Source organism: Scyliorhinus torazame, chromosome 18 (genome assembly GCF_047496885.1).
Source record: "Scyliorhinus torazame isolate Kashiwa2021f chromosome 18, sScyTor2.1, whole genome shotgun sequence".
In the NCBI taxonomy this organism is placed as follows: Eukaryota; Metazoa; Chordata; class Chondrichthyes; order Carcharhiniformes; family Scyliorhinidae; genus Scyliorhinus; species Scyliorhinus torazame.
In genome coordinates, this window is record NC_092724.1 from 141,014,608 (window position 1) to 141,040,318 (window position 25,711).

The window sequence follows — 25,711 nt, forward strand, 5'->3', positions numbered from 1 at the left end:
AAGACGTATGGTGATTCGAATAGTTTTTGTGCTAATTGTCCACTTTTGCTGTGTAACTTAGTGCTTCAAATTATTGTTTAATAGATACACTTTAACACATCGAAAGACTTCAAATTATTGGGCTGGACTGAATATACGCAGTAAGATCCAAGAGTTTATATAAGCAGTACTAGGGAACTGTGAATATGTAACTGTTCCTGCCCTTCAGGTGACTGGGCACTGCCCCATTATCTGTATAACCACGGACCGGTTCGTTAATGCTGTTGAAATACTGAAGATGTTTTTCTTTGAGAAAACAAGTTATGCTTTTGTATTTAAAATGGCACTGCGTTCAGCACTTGTTGTAATTGTGCAACATGAGTGTAGTCCTTACTACAAGGTCATTCCAGGTGTTTTCAGCAGCGCATGGGTGAGTGAAAAATCATTTGGAACAAGAGAGTATGCTGAGCTGCATTATTTTATATATTTAAAATGAAAAGTCTTTAACACAGATGATCATAATGTGCCATTTAGTAGCAGTTGGTAGAGGTGGTTTTAACGATGCAGAGAAAGATGCATCTGTGTGACCTGACTGAGATGAACATGTTTTTAAAAGTTGTCAATGCTGCAAAAATAAAACCAGTTTTGTTGCACAGGATATGAATGAACCATCTGACTTTGTTTCTGGGGGGATATATGGCTGTCCAGACAACAATTTAGAAAATCCTCCTTATGTACCAGGTAAAAATCTAATTAATCAGTGAAAGCAAGAAATGTCTTCCAACCTCCTCCTACCAAGCCCTCTGCACCATTTCTTTGCAATATTGCTAAGGTTCTTTTGCTTTAGCACATGCTGATTTGTTCTTGCATTTTTCTTGGCCATCTGGTTTTTGTGGGAAAGACTTCAATTAACTCATTACTATTTTGTGTTTGCAGGTGTGACTGGATGGAATTTGAGGTCTGCCACAATATGTATGTCTGGAAAACAATATCTGTCATCACATTATAACCTACACAACCTTTATGGCTTGACTGAGGCCATCGCTTCCCACAAGTGAGTGACAATTGAAACAGCAGTGCATTTTTACTGTTTCTACTGGACATGATGTAGTAATCTGTGAAGCAGGGCAAGACATTTTGAACATTGTGCAGAATATCTTCAAAGTTTGCAAAAGCAAATCTTTGAACTCCGCTGTTAGTTGCTCTCCAGTATGTTGAGCAAATGGATATTGACGTGTGAGCTTTAGATGAATGTTGTCAAGACTATCCACCAAAGCTTCATCCTGCCTTCGCTAGATGTGAACAGCCAGTTTACATCACTGAATAGCAATCAGAAGAAGAAACCTTGGCATATATTTCCCTCCCTAAACCAAAGCACTGGTATCAATTGTTGCACATCTACAATTGCTCTGGCTCAGACCAGTAACCAAACTGGGACCTTCTCCATCTCAATACTTCTGATTCAGGTACTCATCAAACAAATTCATATGAATCACTGTGGGGAGCTCCTGATTTGAAATTAGCAACATGCTGGCTACTGCCTAAAAGCCAGAGGGAATAGGCGGCCCCAGAATCCATTTTGGGCCACAGATTATATTGCTGTTCTACTTGCTGACAGGCGCATATCTGACACCTCTGTTTGACACTTAACAGATCCTAATGCAGTGTGGTTTGACCTGTGAATGTCCAGCAAGTTTGGAACAAAACACAGCATGGACTGCTTGGGACAAATGGTCTGTTTCTGTACCGTAAATCCCATGCAATAATCTAAACAATGATATTGCTCTGACAGTCAGGTTAAGAAGTCCTTAAGGGATCAAGTGACTACATTTTGTTGGCAGCAAGGTCAGGGCACTGGAGGGATGCTGACAGGAACACTGGGTGTGTGCTTCCATTAATCTTAAGACTATTACTGAAATGGCTTATGCAACATATTTTGAAATGAGGTTGATACATCAATGACGACAGTAACACAAGTAGTTTCAGTATATATCTATATTCAATTTGAAACAGTTGGATGGTTATTGGCAGTAGTCAATGTTTGGATATTTTCAACCACTGTTTTTTTTAGCACTGTCTCCTGTCTTATGTCTAGTGCTTTGATCAAGGTGATAGGAAAACGTCCATTTGTGATTTCACGGTCCACATTCCCCAGTCATGGTCGTTATGCTGGACACTGGACTGGGGACATCCTGAGTGATTGGAATGACATGTATTATACCATCCCAGGTATGGAAATTATAGAGGACTTTTGCCAATAAACCTACTTGTTTTTCTCCAAGGAGGTTACCTGATGTGCTGAGTGTTTCCAAGGATATCAATATTATTTGTGGAGGCCTATGAGCTTTCCACAATGTGTAACTGCTTGACATTTGGTTGTGTTACTAGTGTGGTTGTGTTACTAGTGTGTCCCATGGCTCAGTTGGTAGCACGCAGTCTCGCCTCTGAGTCAGAAGGTTGTGGGTTCAAATACCATTCCTGGTGTTGATCTTTTTTTTTTTTTAATGCATTTTATTACAAACATGTGTCAAAACAGGTTACAGAGAATAAACACCCTGGGAAACATACTTCCCAACAATCAACTATACAGTCTGTACAGATGTTTCCCCCTTTTTTCAACCCCCTCCCCCACGACGAACAGCCCTTCAAACATGGTCACGAACATCCCCCACCTTTCCGCAAACCCCCCTGAAGAGTCCCTTAACTCATACTTTATCTTCTCTAATCGCAGGAAGTCGTACAGATCACCCAACCAAGCCACTCCCCCTGGTATCGATGCCATCCGCCACTCCAGCAAAATACTCCGCCGTGCAACCGGAGAGGCGAAGGCCTAGACATCGGCCTTCCTCTTCTCCATGAGCTCCGGCTTCTCTGAAACCCCAAATATCGCCACCAAAGGGTCCAGGTCACCTCCTCCTCCACGATCCTGGCTAAGACTGCGAACATTCCCGCCCAGAATCGTGCCAATTTTTCGCAACCCCAAAACATGTGCACGTGATTCACTGGCCCTTGTCCACACCCCTCCTGGTGTTGATCTTAAAAGTAAAAATTGACACTCCTGTGCTGTAGTGAGGGAGTCCTGCAGGTGATGTCAGAGGTGCTGTCTTTCACTTGCAATATAAAATCAATGCCCTCTCAGGTGACGACAAACAATCCCATGGCACTACTTTGAAGAAGAGCTGGTCAGTTATCCTCAGTGTCTTGACCAACATCACAAAAACAGGGGGCTGGATTTGCCGATTTTCAGGCTATATCCTGACGCCGGCATGGGAACGGTGGCATTTTACAACCGGAAATTTGGCACAAAACGACCACCAATCAATCCACCATTTGGAGAGGGGCTAACAGGCAGGCAGCGTAGAGCACCCGGCTCTAGCTGACAAAGTGACCGGAGAATTGCCGGGTCTGTGGCCGCGCATGTGCACGGCGGCGGCCTGCAGTGGCCCAATCCCCGGACCACCCCCCAACAGTCCCCCCAGCCCCTGCCAAAGTCCCCCTTGCCTGCAGATGGGCTCACCCCGACTTGTGGCGGCGCTGGACTGAGTCCACAGCCGCCACACTGAACTCCCGATAAATAATAGAATGAGAGACCCACGTCGTAGGGTACTCGGCCGGTCGGGGGCAGAGCATCGGGGGGAGGGCTTCAGGTAACCTCCTGAGGCCGTCGAGACGGTGACGCCGCTTTGGAGGGGGTGGAGCATTGCGAAAGCACACCGCCCTAATTTCGGCGCGAACGTTGATTCTCCGGCCGATCGCCGAACGCGATTTTGGCATCGGCGACTGGAGAATCCCGCCCAAGATATCTGCTCATTGTCACAATGCTGTTTGTGGGAACTTACTGTATGTCACTTTGTGCCATATTTCCTCCATTTAAACAGCATATGAACTTCAAAGATACTTAATTGTCTCTAAAATACTTTTGATATCCTTTGGTCATGAAAGGCACCATATCAATGAAAGTCTTTCTTTCAGTTAGTTGACATAAACTGTTAATAGTAAAATGCCAGGCTGTAGAGCATAGTAGTAACTAAACATAAAATAATGGGCGCGATTCTCCCCTACCCGGCGGGCCGGGGGGTTCCAGCGTAATGGAGTGGCGGGAACCACTCCGGCGGCGGGCCGCCCCGAAAGGTGCGGAGGTCTCCGCACCTTTAGGGGCCAAGCCCTCACCTTGAGGGCCTAGGCCCACGCCGGAGTGGTTTCCGCTCCGCCAGCTGGCGGGAAAGGCCTTTGGCGCCACACCAGCCGGCGGCAAAAGGTCTTCGCCGGGCGACGCATGCGCGGGAGCGTCAGCGGCTGCTGACATCATCCCCGCGCTTGCGCAGGGGAGGGGGTCTCTTCCGCCTCCGCCATAGTGAAGACCATGGTGAAGGCGGAAGAAAAAGAGTGCCCCCACGGCACAGGCCCACCCACGGATCGGTGGGCCCAGATCGCAGGCCAGGCCACCATGGGGGCATCCCCCAGGGCCAGATCGTCCCCCCCCCCCCCCCCAGGAGTCCGGAGCCTGGCCGCGCCGCCTTATCCCGCCGTTCAAAAGGTGGTTTAATCCACGCCGGCGGGAGTGGGTTGACAGCGGCGGGACTTCGGCTCATCGCAGGCCGGAGAATCGCCGGGGGTGGGCCCGCCGACTAGCGCGGCGCAACGCGATTCCCGCCTCCGCCGAATCTCTGGTGGCGGAGAATTCGGGACACGGCGGGGGCGGGATACACACCAGCACCCGGCGATTCTCCGACCCGGTGGGGGGTCGGAGAATCGCGCCCATTAAGTCTAAAGGCACTATCTGTGCACAATGCATTTGCAACAAAAATGGTGAATAAATAGTTTGGATAGAAATAAATACGTTTGATCTAATAGCCATTACGGAGACTTGGTTGCAAGTTGACCACGGTTGGGATGGTCCAGCAGATAAAAATCAGAAAATTAGAGGTGCATTTAACAAAGATAATATAGTAATCATGGGACTTGAATCTTCATATAGACTGGTTGAAGAGTCAATAGTTGGAATCTGGGGATGGGTGGTCACTGTATCAGAATAAGGGGGGTCACCATTTTGGACTGAAATGAGGAAAAATCTTTACTCAAAAGGATTGTGGATCTTTAGAAATCTCTATCCTTGAGGCTGTGAATGCCCAAGTATTGAGTATATTCAAGACTGAGAGTGATACATTTTTGAACACGAGGAGCATCAAGGAATATGGGTTAGTGTGGGAAAATGGATTTGAAGGAGAGTATCAGCCATGAGTTTATTGAATAATGAAGCAGTCTTGAAAGAACGAATGGCTTGCTTCTGCTCCTCTTTCCTAAGTCCTTAAGCTACCATGATTATGTTAGTGGTGTGATTCATCAACCAACATTCTCCTTTAACTCTAATAAATGAAAAGCTCTGAAGCATTTGGAAGGAAATCATTTCGTCATTCTTAAAGCTTTTTTGTTGGAATATTTAAATATACCTTCTGATGTCTATAGTATCCAAACACGTCACAGTAAAATGAATACTATTGTGAACCACAAAGATTTACAGCCATTAGAGAGATTCCAAGGGAATATTTGTTAACAAACTCGCCTGTCTAATTATGCAAGGAATCTGTTGACTGAAGTATGTTGAAAATTACAAAAAAGATTGGTGGTTTGAAGGCTACGGGTGTTAATCCTCCGGGGGAGCCAAAGAGTTTGCGTGGATCATGGGGAGGGAAGATGGCATAGACAGCCCTGGCAGGTGTGGCTGCTCCTATTACAGTGGAAACGCTGACTGGGGTATTGGCGTAAGAGTTTGAAAAGCAATTCGAGAAACACTTTGATAAGCAAGGAAAGGTGACGATGGTAACCCTCAAAAAGACAATTGAGGAGGCGCTTGGCCCAATTTGGGAGAAGCTGGGAAAAACCTCAGAGGCTGTGAAGGAATATGGAGAGGTGCTGAAGGGGGTGGAGGTGGCCTTATCACGGCACAGTGACCAAATCACCTCGTTGGAAGCTGAGATACTGCTAGTGGAGGAGAGAAACAAGAACCTGAGGGAAAAGATGGATGACTTAGAGAACAGATTGAGGAGACAGAACCTCCGAATCGTGCGGTTGCCAGAGAGGGTGGAGGGCCCAAAGCCCCTTCCTCAGATGCTTGCCAAGCTGGTAGGGAGGGATGGGTGGATGTCCCCTCCAGAATTGGGTAGGGCCCACCGAACTCACCAGCAGAAGCCCCGGGTAAACATGCCACCATGTGCAGTGGTTGTTAGATTCCACAGCTACGAGGAGAAGGAGCGGGTCCTGAAATGGGCCAAAGAGAATCGGGATTTGAGGTGGGAAGGAAGCACCATCCGGATGTTGGAGCGGAGTTGGCGAAGAGGTGAGCAGTTTTAATAAGGCGAAGTGGGGTATGGAGTGGTGTACCGGCGATGCTGAGAGTTACTTTTGGGTCGAAAGATGACTTTTTCAATACATCAGAGTTATCAAAGAGCGAGAACTTAGATTTAATTAAAAAGGTTTGATTGGAACTTTAAAAAGGGGTGAAGGGGAAGGGTTTGTTTGAGATGTTTTGTATTTTGTATATGTTGCATGGTGGGGGATGAGGGGGCCAAGGTTATTGGGGGTTGTGGCTAAGGTAAGAGTATGGAAAATTCATGGCCTCGGTGGGAAGTTTAGCATTGCAAGGGTGTTAGATTTTGTTATCCATTTGCAGCAGGTTGGGTAGCTTTCATTTTCCACACAGGCAATAACTCAAGCAGGAATTGAACATGGGACCCTGGCACTGTGAAGCAACAGTGCTAACCACTGCACTGTGAAGTGAAGCCCTTCACAGGATGAACTCCACATCTTCACGCGTGAGGCTGGTTTTTATCCAGCTTTAAGTGGTGCTTGGGGCATACCTGACCAAGTCCGGGATGAGTCGTTTCTTCTTGGCGGTGGACAATAGGTGCGAGAGCTGTCCCGGGGGTCCAGCCAACCACGCCCACGTGTTCTGGTTTTGTCCCAAGCTTGTGAGCTTTTGGGTCTCCTTCTTTAGCACCAGGAATGTGGAACTGGAGCCCTGTCTCTTTTTTTGCCATATTTGGGCAGTTGAACTCGCCAGGACTACAGACGGGTGTTGGGGCAGATGTTCTTGCCTTCGCCTCGTTCATTGCCCAGAGGTGGGTTCCGCTGGGGAGGGGGTCTGCATGTCCACACAGCACCTCAGTATGGTTGATGGAATTTTTGTACCTAGAGAAGGTCAAGTACACCGTGAAGGGTTCAGTCAAGGGATTCTACTGGAGGTGGCAACCTTTTATAGTTTACTTTAAGGAACTGACCACCGTCAGTTTTTTTGGGGGAGGAGGGGTGAAGGGGTTGTGTTGGTGTTAGCTTTTAATGTCTTTCTTCTGTAAATTGTATTTGGTTTGTTTGTATAGATATGTCTATTTTGTAATTTAGAAAATGAAAAAACTTTAATAAAAACATTTTAAAAAGGAAAGAAACGCTGAATCTCTTACGAGGGATTCCCGTCTTCACCTTCAAAGGCCTCGTCTCAGAATCCTTATCGAACGTTACTCTAAATCGGACTGGCTCAACGACAGCCCACCTCAGTTACAGCCTCGTCTCTCGAGACTACGTTCCCCTGGATTCCTGAGAATGCATTCAAGCGTCAACTAACAAGCACAACTTCAGCTTTGCGGCCAGGCCAAGCAGAATGCTACCTTCACCCCAACATCCCAAAATACGGAGTCGCCTACCTACTGCTGCCTTCTTAGATCATCAGGGCTTCTCCTGAGCCCTCTTTGATCGCCAGGACCTCTCTTGAGACCTCACCACTTAAAATCTGCCACCTGCAGCCTTTTTCCTGCTGGGAGTGTCTTTCTCCCCTTTCTCCTTAACTGGGACCTCACTCTGTCTCTGTCCCCATCCAGTTCTCCTCTCTTGGAAACTCTCCCTGTTGCCTGCCTGAGACTCTTGTCTGCAACACTGCTCTGTTCCTGGTCACATGGCCCAGATTTTAAACACCCTTTTTGCACAGGTGCTTTCGGCCCACCCTCGGACCTGCGGGCTGAATTGCGCACGCACAGCCCATTCCCGGTCCATCGATGCAGGGAAAACTCTGAAGTCTGTCTGAACTTGGAGATCGCGACCTCTGCTTTCAATGAGAAGGTAAGCTTGCTTTCATAACACTCTGCCGATGTGACTGTACATTGGCCCCTAGGATGTGCATGACAGAAGTGCACAATGAATTTCCTTATTTTTTTCCCTTTAATTCCTGCTGCTTTTTTATATTCCCACTGTACAGAGACTAAAGGTACAACACTTTGTGATTGAACACCTTATATTAAAGCCTATGATTTTTTTAAAATGCGTCTTTAGGATGATCACAGTAGTAATTGGTAATCTATTGTGCAGTTAAAATTTGAAATATGAATTGTGGAAGATCAAAAATCTAAAACTGCATTATCTTGTCTATTTCACAGCAATAATGCTGTTTAACATGTTTGGGATTCCTCTTGTTGGAGCGGATGTCTGTGGTTTCCGGTCAAAGACCACTGAAGAACTCTGTGTGCGCTGGACACAAGTCGGTTCATTCTACCCCTTCATGCGGAATCACAATGACTTGAAACAGCCGGTTAGTCCATGATACGAGTACATATTGAAATTGCCAATTTTAATTAATTATTTTAAAACATTAGAATGCAGTAGTGAAATTCAAACATTAATTTTTGGACTTCTGTCTGATAATAGAGCACGTGCAAATGATTTCAGATATTTATCTGTGGCGTTTCTAAATGGAAAAGTACATTAACCGTGAAAAAATAGTTTGCCTTGTATTGTGCTTGAATTTATAATATATTTGGTACAACACTCATTGCTTTTCCATGAAATGAGAACACTGTACCAGCATTTCTCTTGTCTGATGTGTGCAAATTGTGTGTGCCATTTGAGGGTGAGATGTTCAGCCGCAAATCCACAATCTGGGTTAGAAGCATCATGGCTGGAGGCATTGCTTATTGTAAGGCAAACAGAAACACTGCAAAGTTTCCTCCTCTGAGATGAGGATGTGAATGGCAGGATCCCATGATGCATGGAACAAGAAAAGTGGATGCTAGGAGCTAAATTTTGGATGAGTTATCTGCTTATTAAATTGTAACGTATTACCAACCTGAATATTTCAATTCACTAAAGCAGAATAGCATTTGTGATCAAAGTCATATTGGTGTAAGCAAAAGATTGATCTCCCTCTCTCTCCCTGTAGCTTGGGGACCCCTGCCAACAATGCAGCACCCCAAACCTCAAAGTCTTCTTTGATTAATTACTCCTGGATGCCCATGATCCACATTGGTCCTGTTCATCCAAGATTCCAGTAAACCTGCTTTTGATGCAAATAAATATTTTACCCGTAGATGTGAATACCACTTGTAACAGGAATGCATTTTTGTTTTTCAGTCTCAAGAACCATATGTCTTCAGTGAGTCAGCACAATCAGCAATGCGGAAAGCTCTCCTGACGAGATACACGCTGCTCCCTTTCCTTTACACGCTTTTCCACAAAGCCCACTCTGCTGGGGAGATGGTTGTCCGGCCACTGTCATTTGAGTATGTAATCTTTTAGTACTGTGTGTATTAAAAAAACTGCAATTTCATGAGGTTGGAAATTAGTAGTAGCCATGTTCAAGAGCAGGTTGAAACTAGGCCCTGACTTGTTTTGCCTGTTGGTTTGTTTTAGATCAGGCTTTCCAGCTGGTGGCCCACAGGCCACATTGTGGCCCCAAAGGCCGCTGAACTCGGAACTTGGACATTCAACTGATGTTGTATTTTAGGGCCAATAGACTAAACAGAAGAACAGAAATTAACTGAGGGATAAATTAAAAGGGGCCACTCCTAAAAAGCAAAGGGAGCACAGCCCAAAAAGGACAAAGAGGAATGGAAACTTAAATACATTAAATCAAAGTGTGAAAACTGGGGTTGATGAAGAAGTCCAAACTCTGCGGTGTCCACCGAGCACAGACGTCATCGAGTGTGCCCGTGGACAACCCATGCACCCTCTCCAGGGACATCCGGCCGCGAATAAAGCGGGGGAAGAGGGGCAGACAATCCGGTCAGATGACCCCCTCGGTCGCTCGCTGCCTGGACCTGTTTATGGCAAGCTTCGCCAGACCCAGGAGCAGGTTTTCGAGGAGGTCCTCTGCCTTCCCTCCGCACCGCATGCCTGTGGATCAGGAGCGTGGGGCTGAAATGCAAACAAAACTTTAACAACAACGTTGTTAAGAAACTATAAAGGGAGTGCAGCCTAGGACATTCAACATAGATGTGGCTCACGGACTCGACAAGGCCGCAAAAATGGCAAGGCTCTTGGCTGTCCATGAACCGGTGCAAATAGTCACCAACAACGTACACAGTCCAACCCCACCACCCCAATGTTCGATGTCATCCAATTTTTGAAAGTGCATAATAAAGCCCATGAATTCTAGAATCCTTCCATTCTTCCCCTCAACTCAAACTTCACCTTCTCGAGTGTTAAAAACTCCAACAGATCCGCCTGCCACACCAGGCACAGGGTGGAGAAACTGACCTCCACCTCAACAGGATCCGCCTTTGGTCGATCAGCGAGGCAAAGGCTAAAACATCTGCCCCCGTACCCGCTTCCAACCCCGGCCGATCCGATACCCCGAATATGGCCTCCAGAGGACCTGGCTCAAGCCTCACAAGTATCACCTTCGAAATTACCCTGAACACCTCCCTCCAATACCCCTCCAGCTTTGGACAGGACCAAAACATATGAACGTGGTTTGCAGGTCTCCCCCCGCAATTTTCACAAAGGTCTTCTACCCCCTCAGAGAGTCGGCTCATCCTCGCCTTTGTGAGGTGCGCCCTATACACCACTTTCAGCTGTATCAGCCCCAACCTCGCGCACGAAGTTGAGGCATTTACCCTCCGGAGCACCTCAAACCACAACACCTCCTCCATGCCCTCTCCCAACTCCTCCTCCCACTTTGTCTTAATCCCCTCCAGCGGTGCCTTCTCTTCCAGAATCGCGCCATAAATTGCCGACACCACCCCCTTCTCCATTCCAACAGTGTGGAAGCCGGCGCCACCCGAAAGCTCTGCATCTCCTTAGCAAAATCTCGCACCTACATATACCTAAACATTTCCCCCTGCCCCAACCCATATTTCGCCCCCAGCTCCTCCAGTCCCGCAAACCGGCCCCCTAGAAACAAATCTTTTAATGCCCTGACTCCCGATTCCTCCCATATCTGAAAACTCCCATCCCACTTCCCTGGCTCAAATCTGTGATTCCCCCAAATTGGCATTTCCCTTGACCCCGCCCCCAGCCTAAAGTATTGGCGCAACTGCCTCCAGATTTCCAACGTCGCTACAACTACCGGACTCCCTGAGTATTTCCCCGGGGCCATTGGGAGCGGCGATGTTGCCAACGCCCTCAGCCCCGACCCCCTACACAGACTCTCCTCCATTATAACTCACTGGGTGTCCTCCCCTCTAACCCAGCTCCTCATCTTCTCCGCGTTCGCCGCCCAGTAATAAAATAGTAAATTCGGAAGACCCAAACCCCTGACTGCCGTCCTCCCTGCAACAGCACCTTCCTAATCCTAGCCAACCCCCCCCCCCCAATATAAACAAGGTAATCATCTTTTCGACCTTGAAAAATGCCTTTGGCAGGAAGATCAGCAGACTCAGAAAAATAAACAAGAATCACGGCAACACGTTCATTTTAACCGCCTGTACCCGACTTGCCAGCGACAGAGGGAGACCATCCCACCTTGCCAGATCAGCTTTCACCCTCCCCACCAAACTCGTAACATACCTACAGAGCCCTGTTCCCCCCGTCCTGTCTCGTGCCACCTGCATTTGCCCTTTGTATAACTTTAACCCACAATTTTTGTTGTGCTAATTACAACAGATCACTCAAATGTTTATAAATATTTTTATGACTGTCATAGCCATTGGATGGTTCTTTGTCAGGAATAATTAAAACATTAATTTGGTGATCTAAAAAAGCAATATTTAAATGACTTCAATCTGATCTTTTCTTATGTTGGAGTTACTCCAGGTATGTAAATGCTGATCATTCTCGGCTTTAGATTTCGTCAAGATCCAAACACGCCAAGTATTGATCGTCAGTTCATGTGGGGGGAGGCACTTCTCATCACTCCAGTATTGGAACCTGAAACAGTGGAAGTGTCTGGTTATTTCCCCCCAACAAAATGGTACAATCTACATGATGTAAGTCTTATATTATTCTCATTCTTGATCCTGATCTTGCATTCAATATAGGCCCTTAACCTCCTGGTTCCCAAGCATCACATTTAGGGGGGTTCCCCAATGATGCGCTGGGGAATCCTCTAGGAAATTCCTGCATAGCTCTCCCCCCCCCCCCCCCCCCCCCCCCCAACCTGGTACGACTTGGTCCAACCTCCCTACTGGAGTGACGAAAACTGTACCCCCCCCCCCAAACATTAGTTGTCTGAACGGCCAGTGCCATAGAAAGGGGACATGTCTTACCTCTCTGCACCCCAGTTCCCCCACGCCAATGCAGCCTGGGGCACACTTTGTTACTCCTGTTTCACCCAGCCTGAGCACGAACGGTTGGGTGAGACAAGGGCTTTGGAATCTGCCGGAGATTGCCGCTCTAAGGAAATTATGGTCCATAGTCCTGGGATAGTGTACTACGTTTGTGCACTGCATCTGTTCACTGCATCTACATATGTGCCACTGCCTGATCTGAGATACTATTCAAATCAGATCATATAGTCTGTGCAGCTGTCCTGCTCATCACTTCAGTTTGTGTGCTCAGTAATATTACTTTACCAATCTAGACTTTAGGCAGTTTTGTTTTGCTTGTGTGGAATCCGAGGAGAGCCACAAAAAGTTTTACTCCAGTGTTAGTCTTGTGAAACAAAAAGCAGTTCATGTGCAGTCTCCAGTGGCGTTTTTACCACGACCCAAAATATACACTCCACTTCAATCTGGCAATATTGCACCGGTCAGCTAAAGTCAAACTAGTTATTCTCAGTGCATAATGTAGTATTTATGCGTGTGTGTATCATTATAGATTTGTCCTTATTTTAGTACCTCTTCATCTGATCTTATACTTTTTATTTTTTAGGGTTCTGCTGTACATAGTAAAGGCCAGTACATTTTACTGCAGGCACCCTTGGATACAATAAATGTTCACTTACGAGGAGGCTGTATTTTACCTACACAGGTAAAAGTATTCAAGCTACTTCAGTGCAGGTGAAATTTAAGTTGGGAAGCAGTGCAAAGCAGGTTTTCGCACATCTCAAGGGCAGCGGGCAGAACAGGGTGGCACGGCGATGCCAGTGACACCAGTAAGTCGACTGGGGCTGTCCAACTCCAGGCCCTCCAGAGGACATCCGCCAAGGGCATCAAAGGCAACAGGGCACAAAAAGCATCAGGCTGCCTCTGATGTGCATCCTGGGGACACACCTAGACACAGTAGTAAACACCATAAGATCAAGAAATTTAACTTCACTGAGTGGGCACTGGGAGGGGGTGTCACAATCTGTAGCCAGGGGGAATGGAAATGTCAAATGTTCGCTATTAAACATGTTGCACCTGATACATGTGAAGCTTCTGTCACGTTAATCTTCACAGTGGGCCTGCCTGCAACCCCATCACCTGTTGCCCTCTGCTTCCTCCACCCTTCTGACACAGTGGTCCAAGATCAAACGCCCCCAATGCTGACCCCGTTCAGAGGATGGGAGTCAGACTTTGGCATAAACTGAGGAGCATCAACTTAACTCACGGCGAGTGATCATCGCACTTGTTTGACCCGCTGACAGTGCAGATACAGGCCCATCACCCTGAGATGATGTTACCCAAACCCTTGTGGCGGCGTGGAGGTTGTGGGGGAGGAGGGGGCAGGGTAGTTGGGTGGGGTGGGGGGGGGGGGGGGGGGGGGAGTAAGGAAGGGATGGGGGAAAGAAAGGAGAGGAATGGCGGGGGGTGAGCTGATGGACACAGCCTCATCCTATAAGAAGCGGGCGAGGATGAGAGCCTCCCTGGTCCTTGTGACATGCCATACCCTTGCCGCTGCCTAACCTCCAACCTCCGGCTGCTCCTGCTGCTCCTTCCCGGACTCGTCACCATCCTCTCCTGGTCCTCCTCCGATGAGGCTGCATGTCCCAACTCCTCCTCAAGCATGTCACCCTGCTGCTGTGCTAGGTTGCGGAGGGCACAGCAGACCACTACAAAGTGGGAGACCCTCTGTGGGGTGTACTGCAGTGCACCACCAGAGCTGTCCAGGCATCAGAACCACATTTTGAGCAGTTCATTGCACCACTCAACGACAGCATGGATGGCAACATGGGCCTCGTTATATTGGGTCTCTGCCTCGATCTCCGGCCTCCGCACTGACATCATCAACCAGGACCTCAGTGGGCACCCGTTATCCCCCAAGAGCCAACCTGCCCACATGGGATGGTCCTCTAAGGTGCCGGGGATCCTCGAGTGTCCCAAGATGTAGCTGTCATGCTCACTGCCTGGAAGGGATGCACAAAAGTGCATCATCAGGAGGTGGTGGTCACACATGAGTTGAACATTCAGGGAGTGGAACCCCTTCTTGTTAATGAAGGGAACTCCCTGATGCCCTGGTATGTACAAGGCAACATGCGTGCCATCAACTGCCTGGGGCATCCCAGTGTTGATGGGGCATCCCGGTGTTGGTGGAGATTCCTGCTGCCTGGGAATCTTGGTGGACTTGATCCAACGCAAAGTTAATATAGTCTGCTGCCCGGGCATGCAGGGCATCTGTGACCTCGCTGATGCACTTGTGGGCTGTAGCTTGTGAAATGCTGCACAGGTCCCCGCTCGAGCCCTGGAATGAGCCAGTTGCATAAACGTCCAGAGCTGTGGTGACCTTCACGGCCGCCAGGAACGGGTGTCCTCCACGAGGTGCCAGGTCCGCAAGGACATGGCACAGGTGCCGCACCCTCTCTTGGTTGAGACGGAGTCTCCTGGGGCGCATAGTGTCCGTTATCTACTTGAAAGACCAACAAAGCTGGCACACCTTGGGCCGTCACTGTCGCCACCTTTTAGATTCCTCCTCGGTCTGATGGGTGGCCGGGACCTCTGGGTGTGCGGCGGCCCCCTGGACACGGGGTGCCGCCTCCAGCCTGCGTCGACACTACTGCCACCTTATCCTGCGCATGTGCTGCCACCCAGCACCGTGAGGACAGGACCGACACCACCATCCATATTGGCATCTGTAAGAAATTGGAGAAGGAGCTAGACCGTCGATCAGTTGGGGCTTCCACCCCGAGACCCTCGAAGCCCCCACCCCTACATTCCCCGCCTTTTCTCCCAATGAGCCAGTTGTGCTGGAGAACCTCGCTCTGCACACTCACCCCTGTTCACAGCAGGAGCCTTTGGACGCCTTCTGGAAACATTAGGAGATCGTGTTCAGGTACCCTCCCCGATCCACACATGCACCCTTTGGCCGTGAGGATATCCGCAGTGCTGAAGCTCAGCTCTCGAGTGTTTGATTGAAATGTGATGCAATAATCACCGTCTGAGACACGGCACGAGAAGCCCCAAAGTCAACTTTGTAACATTCCACATATCAGCCATTAAACAACAAGGAAACCTCACTGTTCCAAATTGGTACCAATACAAAGCTATATCAGATAAAAGTAAATTACTGCGGATGCTGGAATCTGAAACAAAAACAGAAAATATTGGTCAATCTCAGCAGGTTTGACAGTATCTGTGGAGAGAAAAGAACAAACATTTTGACTCTGGATGACAAAGAGTCATCCAGACTCGAAATATTAGCTCCCTTTTCTCTCCATAGATGCTGTCAGACCTGCTGAGATTGTAAGATATTTTAGCTTGTTTTCACACAAGAAAACACACACACAGTATCACTCCTTGCAGGTTCTTCAACAGAAATGGAGGAAAAGCCTAAAAATGTGTTATCATGTCCAGACTTTTGTTATAGAAATTATCTGTCCATCAATGCGGTTACTTGTTCCACGTATCAGTCTAGGAGCCGCAGCTATGCAGACCCTCCCACGTGGTCCAATCTCACTGGAATCAAATCCTGGCATCCACATATTCCACTGGCACTCGAGGTGCAGTTGAACATTCTTGACTTCAGCATGTTTAACCCATAGTGACATGTCAGTTTCATGCAGCATTCACCACACCAGCAACATAACCATCAGCAATCTGTGAAAGCATTTCTTCAACAACAACATCAGGTAGCCCATTTGGATCAATGTCGCACACCAGGTCCCACAGCCTCTTGCTTCAAACCAGATTGCCTTCTGGGCGTATACGTCCCTCTGATCCTGGTGTTCCAGGTCCCTGGTATCCTGGAAAGAATTGTCCTTTCCTGCTACAGAAAAGGAAGGACCAGCAACAGCAGCCTCCAGGCATTTGCAACCACCAGCAGGCGCAAGCAGCAAACACAACCTGCAGCTGTGAAGTGCTCTCTCAACTAACAAGGCCAATTATTTATTACCAATAGTCTTCAGCTGCAAAGCTTGCAGCTGTTTGCAGTCAAAGGCAGTTAAAGTGACTGTCAGCATATAACCAATAACAGGGCTCTGTTCTGAAGGTTTTTGGTAGGACAGTCAGGCAGCAGCTGTAGTTCCCCCTGTTATGGCCATCCACAATATTTAAAGGTGACTTGAAGGCTGCACGGATGAGAAGCCCCTCACTTCCCACGGCCCAAGGGCGACCTCGGACCAGAAACACTTCAGCTCCCCGACCAAGCTCAATCCCCTGAGGGGTCCCGTTCTCCCTCCCTCCAACTCCCCGAGCACTGGGCAGCAGCTCCAGTGCCCTTGAGCTGCATGTCTAAAACGGAAATTACTACTCACCTCCTCAGTTCCCCTAAGCAGCCATTGCACCAGCTTCGCCCTTTTAAAATGTTTTTTTACACAGAGGGTGGTGAGTGCCTGGAACGCGTTACCAGGGGAGGTTGTGGAAGCAGATGCATTAACGGCATTCAAAAGGCATCTTGGCAAACACATGGATAGGATGGGTATAGAGGGATACGGCACAAGGAAGTGCTGAGGGTTTTGGCCATGGTTAGTATCATGGCCGGTACAGGCTTGGAGGGCTGAAGGGCCTGTTCCTGTGCTGTATTGTTCTTTGTTCCACTAAACAAAGCACGTGTGATTTCTCACTGGGAGCTGGTTCATTCGCAGGAGGTTGTTACATTCAACTTCAATCTTGCTAATGAGATGGAAATTAATGCAAATTGGGGTTAATGATATGCTCGCCACATTTGGGCATGATCCAGAACTCACCATCGGGAGCGAGCCAGTTAGAAGCAAACTGATTTATCCCCGGTGCAAATCTCGATTTTGGCCTTTCCCGCTGTTTAACCAGCACGCCCAGATCCTCGCCGAGCGCAATGCGGTGGTTAAATCGTACCCTATATTTTCATACTTTGCAGGACGCGATTTCTTTTAGTTTTGAGATCAGTTGTGTGAGTACTTGTGTCATCAAAAGCACATTATCAGTATAAAATACCTTGAGAAGTGACAACTTGGTACTGATGGAAATGTGTTTGCTTAATTATCATAATATGGTTTCATCCAATGATGATTATATTTAAACCTGCTTTCAATCAAGGAGCCCAACACCACTACTGCTGCCTCTCGTGGAAACCCATTTGGTCTGATTGTCGCACTATCTGATCAGGGAATTGCGAGAGGAGAACTCTTCTGGGATGATGGTGAGAGCCTGCTGACTTATGAAAATGGGGATTATACTGAAATTATCTTCATAGCAAAGAATGTAAGTATGACTGATTTCAAACATTTCATTATTAGTATTGATTGTGTAGAACATAAGCTTGAAACAATTCTTCTCTGAATACCAAAAATGACAACATATGAGTCTATGATAATCTCTCCTTATCAAAGCATTTCAAATGCTTTGTTTACACCTTAAATTTTAAATCTATAAGAAAGATTGTCAATGTAAACCACAAAAGTGGCAACCAGTAGAAACAGGACTGAGCTAATCCTATCAATAGCTCTGCGCCTCGTGTAATCATACAGGAGTACCAAAAGAAGCCAGAAAAACATGCTTGACTTACAGCCAAGCCCCTCAACAAGAGGAATACTGATGTTAGGAGCCAAAGAGAAAATGCTGGAAAATCTTAGCAGGTTTGGCAGCATCTGTTGGGAGAGAAAAGAGCTAACACTTCGAGTCCAGGTGACCCTTTGTCGAAGTTGGTGATAGGAGATTCATTATGGAATCCTAAGGTAGAAACTGGGTTTAAAAAATGTAAAGCTTTAAGTTAAAGGCAAACGTACAGACTTCATTGACCCTAACTTGTAATTAAACAGGTAAATTCTAGATATTTCCTTTTAGGATTGTATATTTAAATTCATTTTGGATTAGAAATGTTACAGAATGATGAACTTTATATTAAGATGCAAATCTGTCCCAAAGCAGTATTTGTTTATGTACCTTTATTGGACTGCAATGTGTCCTATTTATACAGTAGCTTGAGAAATTGACATGTGCTATGAGGACATTTGATTGTACGCTGTACTTTTTCTGTCTGTCTTTACCCCTCACAGAACGTGCTGTTCAGTGAGATAATCCATTTGAACAGTCAGATAGATGGCCTTAAACTGGGTAGCGTCTTTGTGTTTGGAGTTCCATTTGCTCCACAGAAAGTTTCTGTTAATGGATTCTGGATCTCCGACTTCTCCTACAGAACAGACACAGAGGTGAGGAAGTGGGTTCTGTCTAAATAGCATTTTAAACATCTAGTTAAACACAAATAAAGTACAATTTCAATATTAAAATATTTTGGATGAATTCCTCATTCTATTAAATATGCTATCGCCTGAAGAAGTCAAACCTTGCTGTGTTGTATAGATTCAAAGGTAGCGTGGATTTAATGGTATCTTACACAAGTTCTCATTCTTCTATGGTGAGCTGAGACAATGAATTTTGACAGGCAATATGAGAACATCACTGTTGGGATTGATCTCACCCTGCATGCATGCAAGCAAGCAAGGATCATTGGATAATGATCCAGATTGAGAATCATTGTTAGTGTCCTCTTCCTAACCTTGTGTCGCAGCCCTGCTTCTGCATTGCCTGGAATAAACAGACTCAGCTTAAGAACGGTGGAGGGTGCAGGCAGTAAATCTGCATCATTCACCTCCTTCAATGCTTTAACTGAAGGGAGTTCAACTCAGTTTTAAAATGTCAGGTACCAAATCTACAAACAAAATATATTTTTTAGACAACTTTGTTTTATTTTATTTAAAACATTTTTAAAATATAAATTTAGAGTACCCAATTCATTTTTTCCAATTAAGGGGCAATTTAGCGTGGCCAACCCACCTACCCTGCACAGCTTTGATTTGTGGGAGTGAAACCCTCGCAAACACGGGGAGAATGTGCAAACTCCACACGGGTAGTAACCCAGAGCCGGGATCGAACCTGGGACCTCGGCGCCATGAGGCAGCAATGCTAACCACTGCGCCACCATGCTGCCCCACAACTTTGTTTTATAAGTAAGAACACAAACAAATTTGGTGGTTCTGTTCATGACATGTATCTGACTTTCTTTTTCTCTTTCAGGTGCTGACTTTGCAGAATCTGTCTGTTTTAATGGGAGAACAATTCACAATTACTTGGTTCTGAAGAAAGTAAAGCAGAACCTGCTCCTACCATGAAAGTATCCACAACAGAATAGGCGGTAATTGCAAACCAGTGATGAAGTCTGGCGAAAGTTTTTTTTTAAAGAATATTTTTGACTGGATTGTGATTATTACTTTCACCAGATTACTGCACACCATTTGAAATTGAATTTAATAAGAAGGATACAGAGGGACTATTTTGTGTTCGAGCAGAGTTCCAATTTTTAAAATGAATTTACGGGATGTGGGTGTCACTGGTTAGACCAGCATTTATTGCCCATCCTTCAGAAGGTGATGGTGAGTTGCCTTCTTGAACCGCTGCAGTCCCTGAGATACAGGTATACCCACACTGCTGTTAGGGAGGGCATTACAGGATTTTGACCCAGCAAGTGAAGGAACAGCAATATAGTTCCAAGCTGGGGTGGTGAGTGACTTGGTGGGGTTCCCAGGTATCTGCTGTTCTTATCATTCTAGATGGTAGTGGTCTTGGGTTGGGAAGGTGCTGCCTAAGGGACCTTGGTAAATTCCTGCAGTGCATCTTATAGATGGTACACACGGCTACCACTGTTTGTCGGTGGTGGTGAGAGTCAATTTTTGTAGAAGGGGTAGAAATCAAGCGGTCTGCTTTGTCCTGGATGGTGTCCAGCTTCTTGAGTGTTTTTGGAGCTGCACTCATCCAGGCAAATAGAGAGTATTCCATTACACTCCTGATTTGTGCCTTGTAGATGGTAGACAGGCTTTGGGGGGTCAGGAGGTGAGTTACTCGCCTTAGGATTCCTAGTTTTTGACCTGCTTTTGTAGCCACTGTATTAATGTGGCTTGTCCAGTTCAGTTTCTGACCAATGGTAATTCCCAGAATGTTGATTGCGAGGGATTCCGGAATGGTAATGCCATTGAATATCCAGGGGCGATGGTTAGATTTTCTCTTGTAGGAGATTGTCATTTCCTGGCACTAGTGTGGTGCGAATTTAACTTGTCATTTGTCAGCCCAAGCCTGGATATTGTCCAGGTCTTTCTGCATTTGGACATGGACTGCTTCATTATCTGAGGAGTCGCGAATGGTGCTGAACATTGTGCAGTCATCTGCGAACATCCCCACTTCTGACCTTATGATGGGAGGTCATTGATGAAGCAGCTGAAGATGGTTGGGCCTCGGGCATTATCCTGAGAAACTCCTGCAGTGATGTCCTGGAGCTGAGATGATTAGTCTCCAACCACCACAACCATCTTCCTTTTATGCTAGGTATGACTCCAACCAGCTGAGAGTTTTCCCCCTGACTCCCATTGACTCTAATTTTGCTAGAGCTCCTTGATGCCATATTCGGATAAATGCTGCCTTGATGTCAAGGGCAGTCACTCTCACCTCACCTCTGGCATTCAGCTCTTTTATCCATGTTTGAATCAAGGCTGTAATGAGGTCAGGAGCTGAGTGACCCTGGCGGAACCCAAACTGAGCGTCGGTGAGCAGGTTATTGCTGAGCAAGTGCCGCTTGATAGCACTGTTCCCTCACTTTGCTAATGATGGGGAGTAGACTGATAGGACAGTAATTGGCTGGGTTGGATTTGTTCTGTTTCTTGTGGGCAGTTTTCCACATTGCTGGGCAGATATCAGTGTAGTAGCTGTACTGGAACAGCTTGGCTAAGGGTGCGGCACGGTCTGGGGCATATGCAACTGTGGCAGGCATGTTGGTGAGGATGAGGTCAAGTATGTTTTTCTCTCTTGTTGGTTCCTTCACTACCTGCTGCAGTCCCAGACTAGCACCTATGCCGTTTAGGACCTGGCAAGTTCTGTCCGTGTGGTACTATTGAGCCACTCTTGGTGGTGGACAGTGAAGTCCCCTACCCAGAGTATGTTGTGTGCCCTTGCCACACTCAGTGCTTCCTCCAAGTGGTGTTCAACATACTGATTCATCAGTGGATGGTGGATACAACAGAGGGAAGTTTCCTTGCCCATGTTTAACCTGAAGCCGTGAGACTTCATCGTGTCCAGAGTCGATGTTGAGGGCAACTCCCTCCTGACTGTATTCTGCCACCTCTGCTGGGTTTGTCTTGCAAGTGAGACAGGAAGTGGTGTCTGGGACATTGTCTGTAAGGTATGGTTCTGTGAGTGTGACTATGTCAGGCTGTTGCTTGACTAGTTTGTGAGACAGCTCTCCCAACTTTGTCACATGCCCCCAGATGTCAGTAAGGAGGATTTGCCGTTGTTGTTTTAGGTGCCTGGATCGATGCTGGGAGATCCATCATTTTTCGTGTTTTGTAGTGGCTTGCTTGAGCATTTAAGAGTCAACCAAATTGCTGTGAGTCTGGAGTCCCAACTAGGCCAGACCAGGTAAGAAGAGCAGATTTCCTTTCCTAAAGGTAATCAGTGAACCAGATGGGATTTTTTTTACGACAATGGTAATCATTAGACTTTTAATTCCAGATGTTTCATTTGGTTTAAATTCCACCATCTGTGGTGGGATTCGAATTTGGATCCCCACATCATTACCCTGGGTCTCTGGATTACTAGTCCAGCGACAATGCCACTTATGCCACTGCCTCCCCTTTGAGTCTTGTTATTAGAGTATTGGGGGAGGGGGGGGGAATGGTTAACAGGGGAAATTATCCTTCTTTGAGATCTGTGACAGCCATAAACCTAGAAAATTATCACAAATATGTGGAAACACCAACGCGATGGCTAGTACTGTTGCTTCACAGCACCAGGATCCCAGGTTCAATTCCCGGTTTGGGTCACTGTCTGTGAGGAGTCTGCAAGTTCTCCCCGTGTCTGTGTAGGTTTCCACCGGGTGCTCCGGTTTCCTCCCTCAAGTCCTGAAAGACGTGCTGTTAGGTAATTTGGACATTCTGAATTCTCCCTCCGTGTACCCGAACAGGCGCCGGACTGTGGCGACTGGGATTTTCACAGTAACTTCATTGCAGTGCTAATGTGAGACTACTTGTGACAATAAAGATTATTATTTTCTCATTGTTTGGTTTATCCTGTGCTACAATTTTCACTTTTTCTGTTGCACAGTCAAAAGGCTTTCCTTTTTCATCCATTTGTCAGAATGGCTTGGGAAAATGTGATTTTGTTGTATTTAATGATTTTCTTTTGATTAATGTATTCGCTCGTTGCAATTTTACTAACTACTGTTATTTACCTTTTGCTTTTTCTGGACCTGAAAAATATCGCATGACATGACAAGAGGAGACTAGGATTAACAGGAATTGAACTTCCACATATAATTGGCTTAGTGTTTCTTAAAACAAGCAGATCAATAACAATGAATCATATTGCTTTCCTTATCTTTTAATTAAATGACAACTTTCTGCTACGGAACAATAATGTTCACCTAAGTAATTGTAATAACTACTCTTCAAAGTAACTTGTGTGCTAAATTTGGGATATTTTGGGGAATGAAGTGTTATTTTAATTCTTTTTATTCCTTTTTAAAAAACTTTTCCAATTGAGGTGCAATTTAGCGTGGCCAATCCACCTACCCTGCACATCTTTGGGTTGTGGGAATGAGACCGGTGCAGGCACGGGGTGAATGTAGTCTTTTTTAAATTCAATTCCTTCTATATGACATTTTTTCAAAAATAAAGCTGGCCAATAACTAGAGGTCAGAGGTTTTAGATAATTTAGCTAAGCAGCTTTGCAGAAGGTGTAAATTTCTTTACTCAACTAGTTATGGTCTGGAATCCATTGTCTGAAAGATAGGAGAAGCCACTCAATGAATTACATCTCTACTGTAGTTAAATAAATATCTACAGGAGTATGGAGAAAGAACTGGCAAGATGGAGAAATTTGTCGCCTTTTCCGAGACAAAAGCAGCACAGACACAAGAGGTTGAAGGTTCTCCTTCTGCATCTAACGATTCTATGTTGACAGTAAAACCTGCTAATTATTTTGACATGGACTCAACTACTCATTTTGGTTCTGATTGAAAGAGCAATCTGTATCTCATAATGTGTCTACTATTGTGACCACTGAATTATTGTTAATTGCCTTTCCTTTGAGAGCAGAATATATTAATTTATTGGTGCATGCAAAAGAATATATTAGCACATTTAGGGATGTGATGTTGTTGCATATTTGGGAACAGCACATCATTTGTGGGGGATTGGATAATTCAGTGAATTCCATGAGTTTGGCAAAGCCTGGGTGTCATTTGCACCTCAACTTAATTCATTGCACTAAACAAGGCTTCAAAAGAAAAGAAGAATATCTCCTCTATTTTACTGGGGAGGGAGGAACCATTACTATAGCTTGAGAAACTTGATCAGCTCCCAGATTTGAAAGGATAGTTGTCTACATTGGTATAAACTGATTTCCTTCAAGAGTTCATGAGTGGAAAGGTGCTCCAGGATGGATTCCAAACTAAATAGCAGGTAACCATGAGATGGATAATAAAGTATTGTTTTCTTTAGTCCAAACTACATTGTGGGGAGGGTGAATATTTTACATTCTTTTCTTGGGGCGGCATGATGGTACAGTGGTTAGCACTGCCACCTCACAATGTCAGGGACTCAGGTTCGATTCTGGCCTTGGGTCACTGTGTGGAGTTTGTCCGTTCTCCCCGTGCTTGCATGGATTTCCTCCGGGTGCTCTGGTCTCCTTCCACAATCCAAAAATGTGCAGATTAGGTGAATTGGCCATGCAAAATTGCCCCTTAGTGTCCAGGGATGTGCAGGTTAGGTTATGGGGTTATGCGCATAGGGGGAGTGGGCATCGATAGGCTACTCATTCGAAGAGTCGGTGCAGACTCGATGGGCCGAATGGCCTCCTTCTGCACTGTCGGGATTCCAAGATTCTTATAATCTATATATACATGAAAGTTGTTGCAAGTTTTAATAGCAAAGCAAAAACTCCCATCATTGTTTTGCATTAAGTGATAGTTAATGGGCGCGATTCTCCGCTCCCGCGACTAACTGCCACGCCGTCGTGAACGGCGCCGAGGTTCACGACGGCGCGAAACGGCCCCGATCTCGACCGATTCAGGGCCCGAAAATGGGTTAGGATGGGGGCCGTGAGAAATTCGGGGGGGCGTGTCGTGAAAGCAGCGCGCGCCGGGCATTGGCGCCGTGTAAAAACGGCACCACGTAAATGACACTGCCGCGCCGCATAACTGCCGTCACCTGCGCATGCGCGGGTTGGCCGGCGCCAACCCGCGCATGCGTGGTTGCCTTCCTCCCTGATGCCGCCCCGCAAGAAGATGTTGGATGGATCTTGCGGGGCGCGGAGGAAAGGAGGTCCTCCTTCAGAAAGGCCGGCCCGCCGATCGGTGGGCACCAATCGCGGGTCAGACCCCTTTTGAGTCCTACCCCGGTGAAAGAACCCCCCCCCCCCCACAGACTGCCTCCCCAGCATTCCCGCGCTGTTCCCGCTGGCAGCAACCAGGTGTGGACGGCGCCGGGGGGAGCCCGCCGTTTTGGGCAGACCGCTCGGCCCATCCTGCACTGAGAATCGCGGGAGTACCGATAAATCGCCATTTTGGCTGTCTCGGGCGATTCACTGGACCGCGCCGCGCAAAACGCGATTGTGCCGATCTGGCCGCTTCCGTGAATCGCGGGAGGGCGTCGGACCGGCGTTGCGGGAAAATTTGGCGACCCAGGCGAGTCTCTGAAACGGCGCGGGAGCAGAGAATCGCGCCCGATATCTTTGAGTAATGCAATGGTTTTTTAAGACTTTTTTTTATTGGCACAGTCTGAAAATTACCCATTGAAAAAATAATGTATCTTAGGGAGATGCTAAAGATTGAACAGATTGCATTCAATGGTATTTTTTTTGTATTCTTTTAAAATAAAGTTGCAATATGATGCTGGTTTTTTTTCAATCATGAAGCAGTCGTCACTGTCCGTGTGGAGTTTGCACATTCTCCCCATGTCTGCGTGAGTTTCACCCCCACAACCCAAAGATGTGCAGGTTAGGTGGATTAGCCACGTTAAATTGCCCCTTAATTGGAAAGAAAATAATTGGGTACTCTAAATTTATAAAAAAATAAGAAATAAAAATCATGAAGCTGTGTGCTCTCCTTTAACAACTGTTGGGCTGTTTTTTCTCAGCCTACATTCAGTCTATCTATCCTTGTTCTTTTGTACAATAGACAGAGGTCTGTTGTTGGATTGTGGTATTTTTGAAACATG

General features: G+C 46.6%; 1 protein-coding gene across 1 annotated transcript in view; it reads left to right on the forward strand.

Moving 5' to 3' along the window:
- The window catches only part of gaa (alpha glucosidase), an 81,344-nt gene extending 55,943 nt beyond the window's left edge, over positions 1 to 25,401 (forward strand). The window contains exons 11-20 of the mRNA XM_072483492.1: positions 636 to 720; positions 916 to 1,033; positions 2,075 to 2,208; positions 8,403 to 8,554; positions 9,373 to 9,521; positions 12,026 to 12,167; positions 13,051 to 13,149; positions 17,550 to 17,714; positions 18,509 to 18,661; positions 19,527 to 25,401. Coding sequence (XP_072339593.1) covers positions 636 to 720; positions 916 to 1,033; positions 2,075 to 2,208; positions 8,403 to 8,554; positions 9,373 to 9,521; positions 12,026 to 12,167; positions 13,051 to 13,149; positions 17,550 to 17,714; positions 18,509 to 18,661; positions 19,527 to 19,589 — 1,260 coding nt within the window. The 3' untranslated portion in view covers positions 19,590 to 25,401. The remainder of the gene's footprint in view (positions 1 to 635; positions 721 to 915; positions 1,034 to 2,074; positions 2,209 to 8,402; positions 8,555 to 9,372; positions 9,522 to 12,025; positions 12,168 to 13,050; positions 13,150 to 17,549; positions 17,715 to 18,508; positions 18,662 to 19,526) is intronic.
- The last annotated feature ends 310 nt before the right edge of the window (positions 25,402 to 25,711 follow it).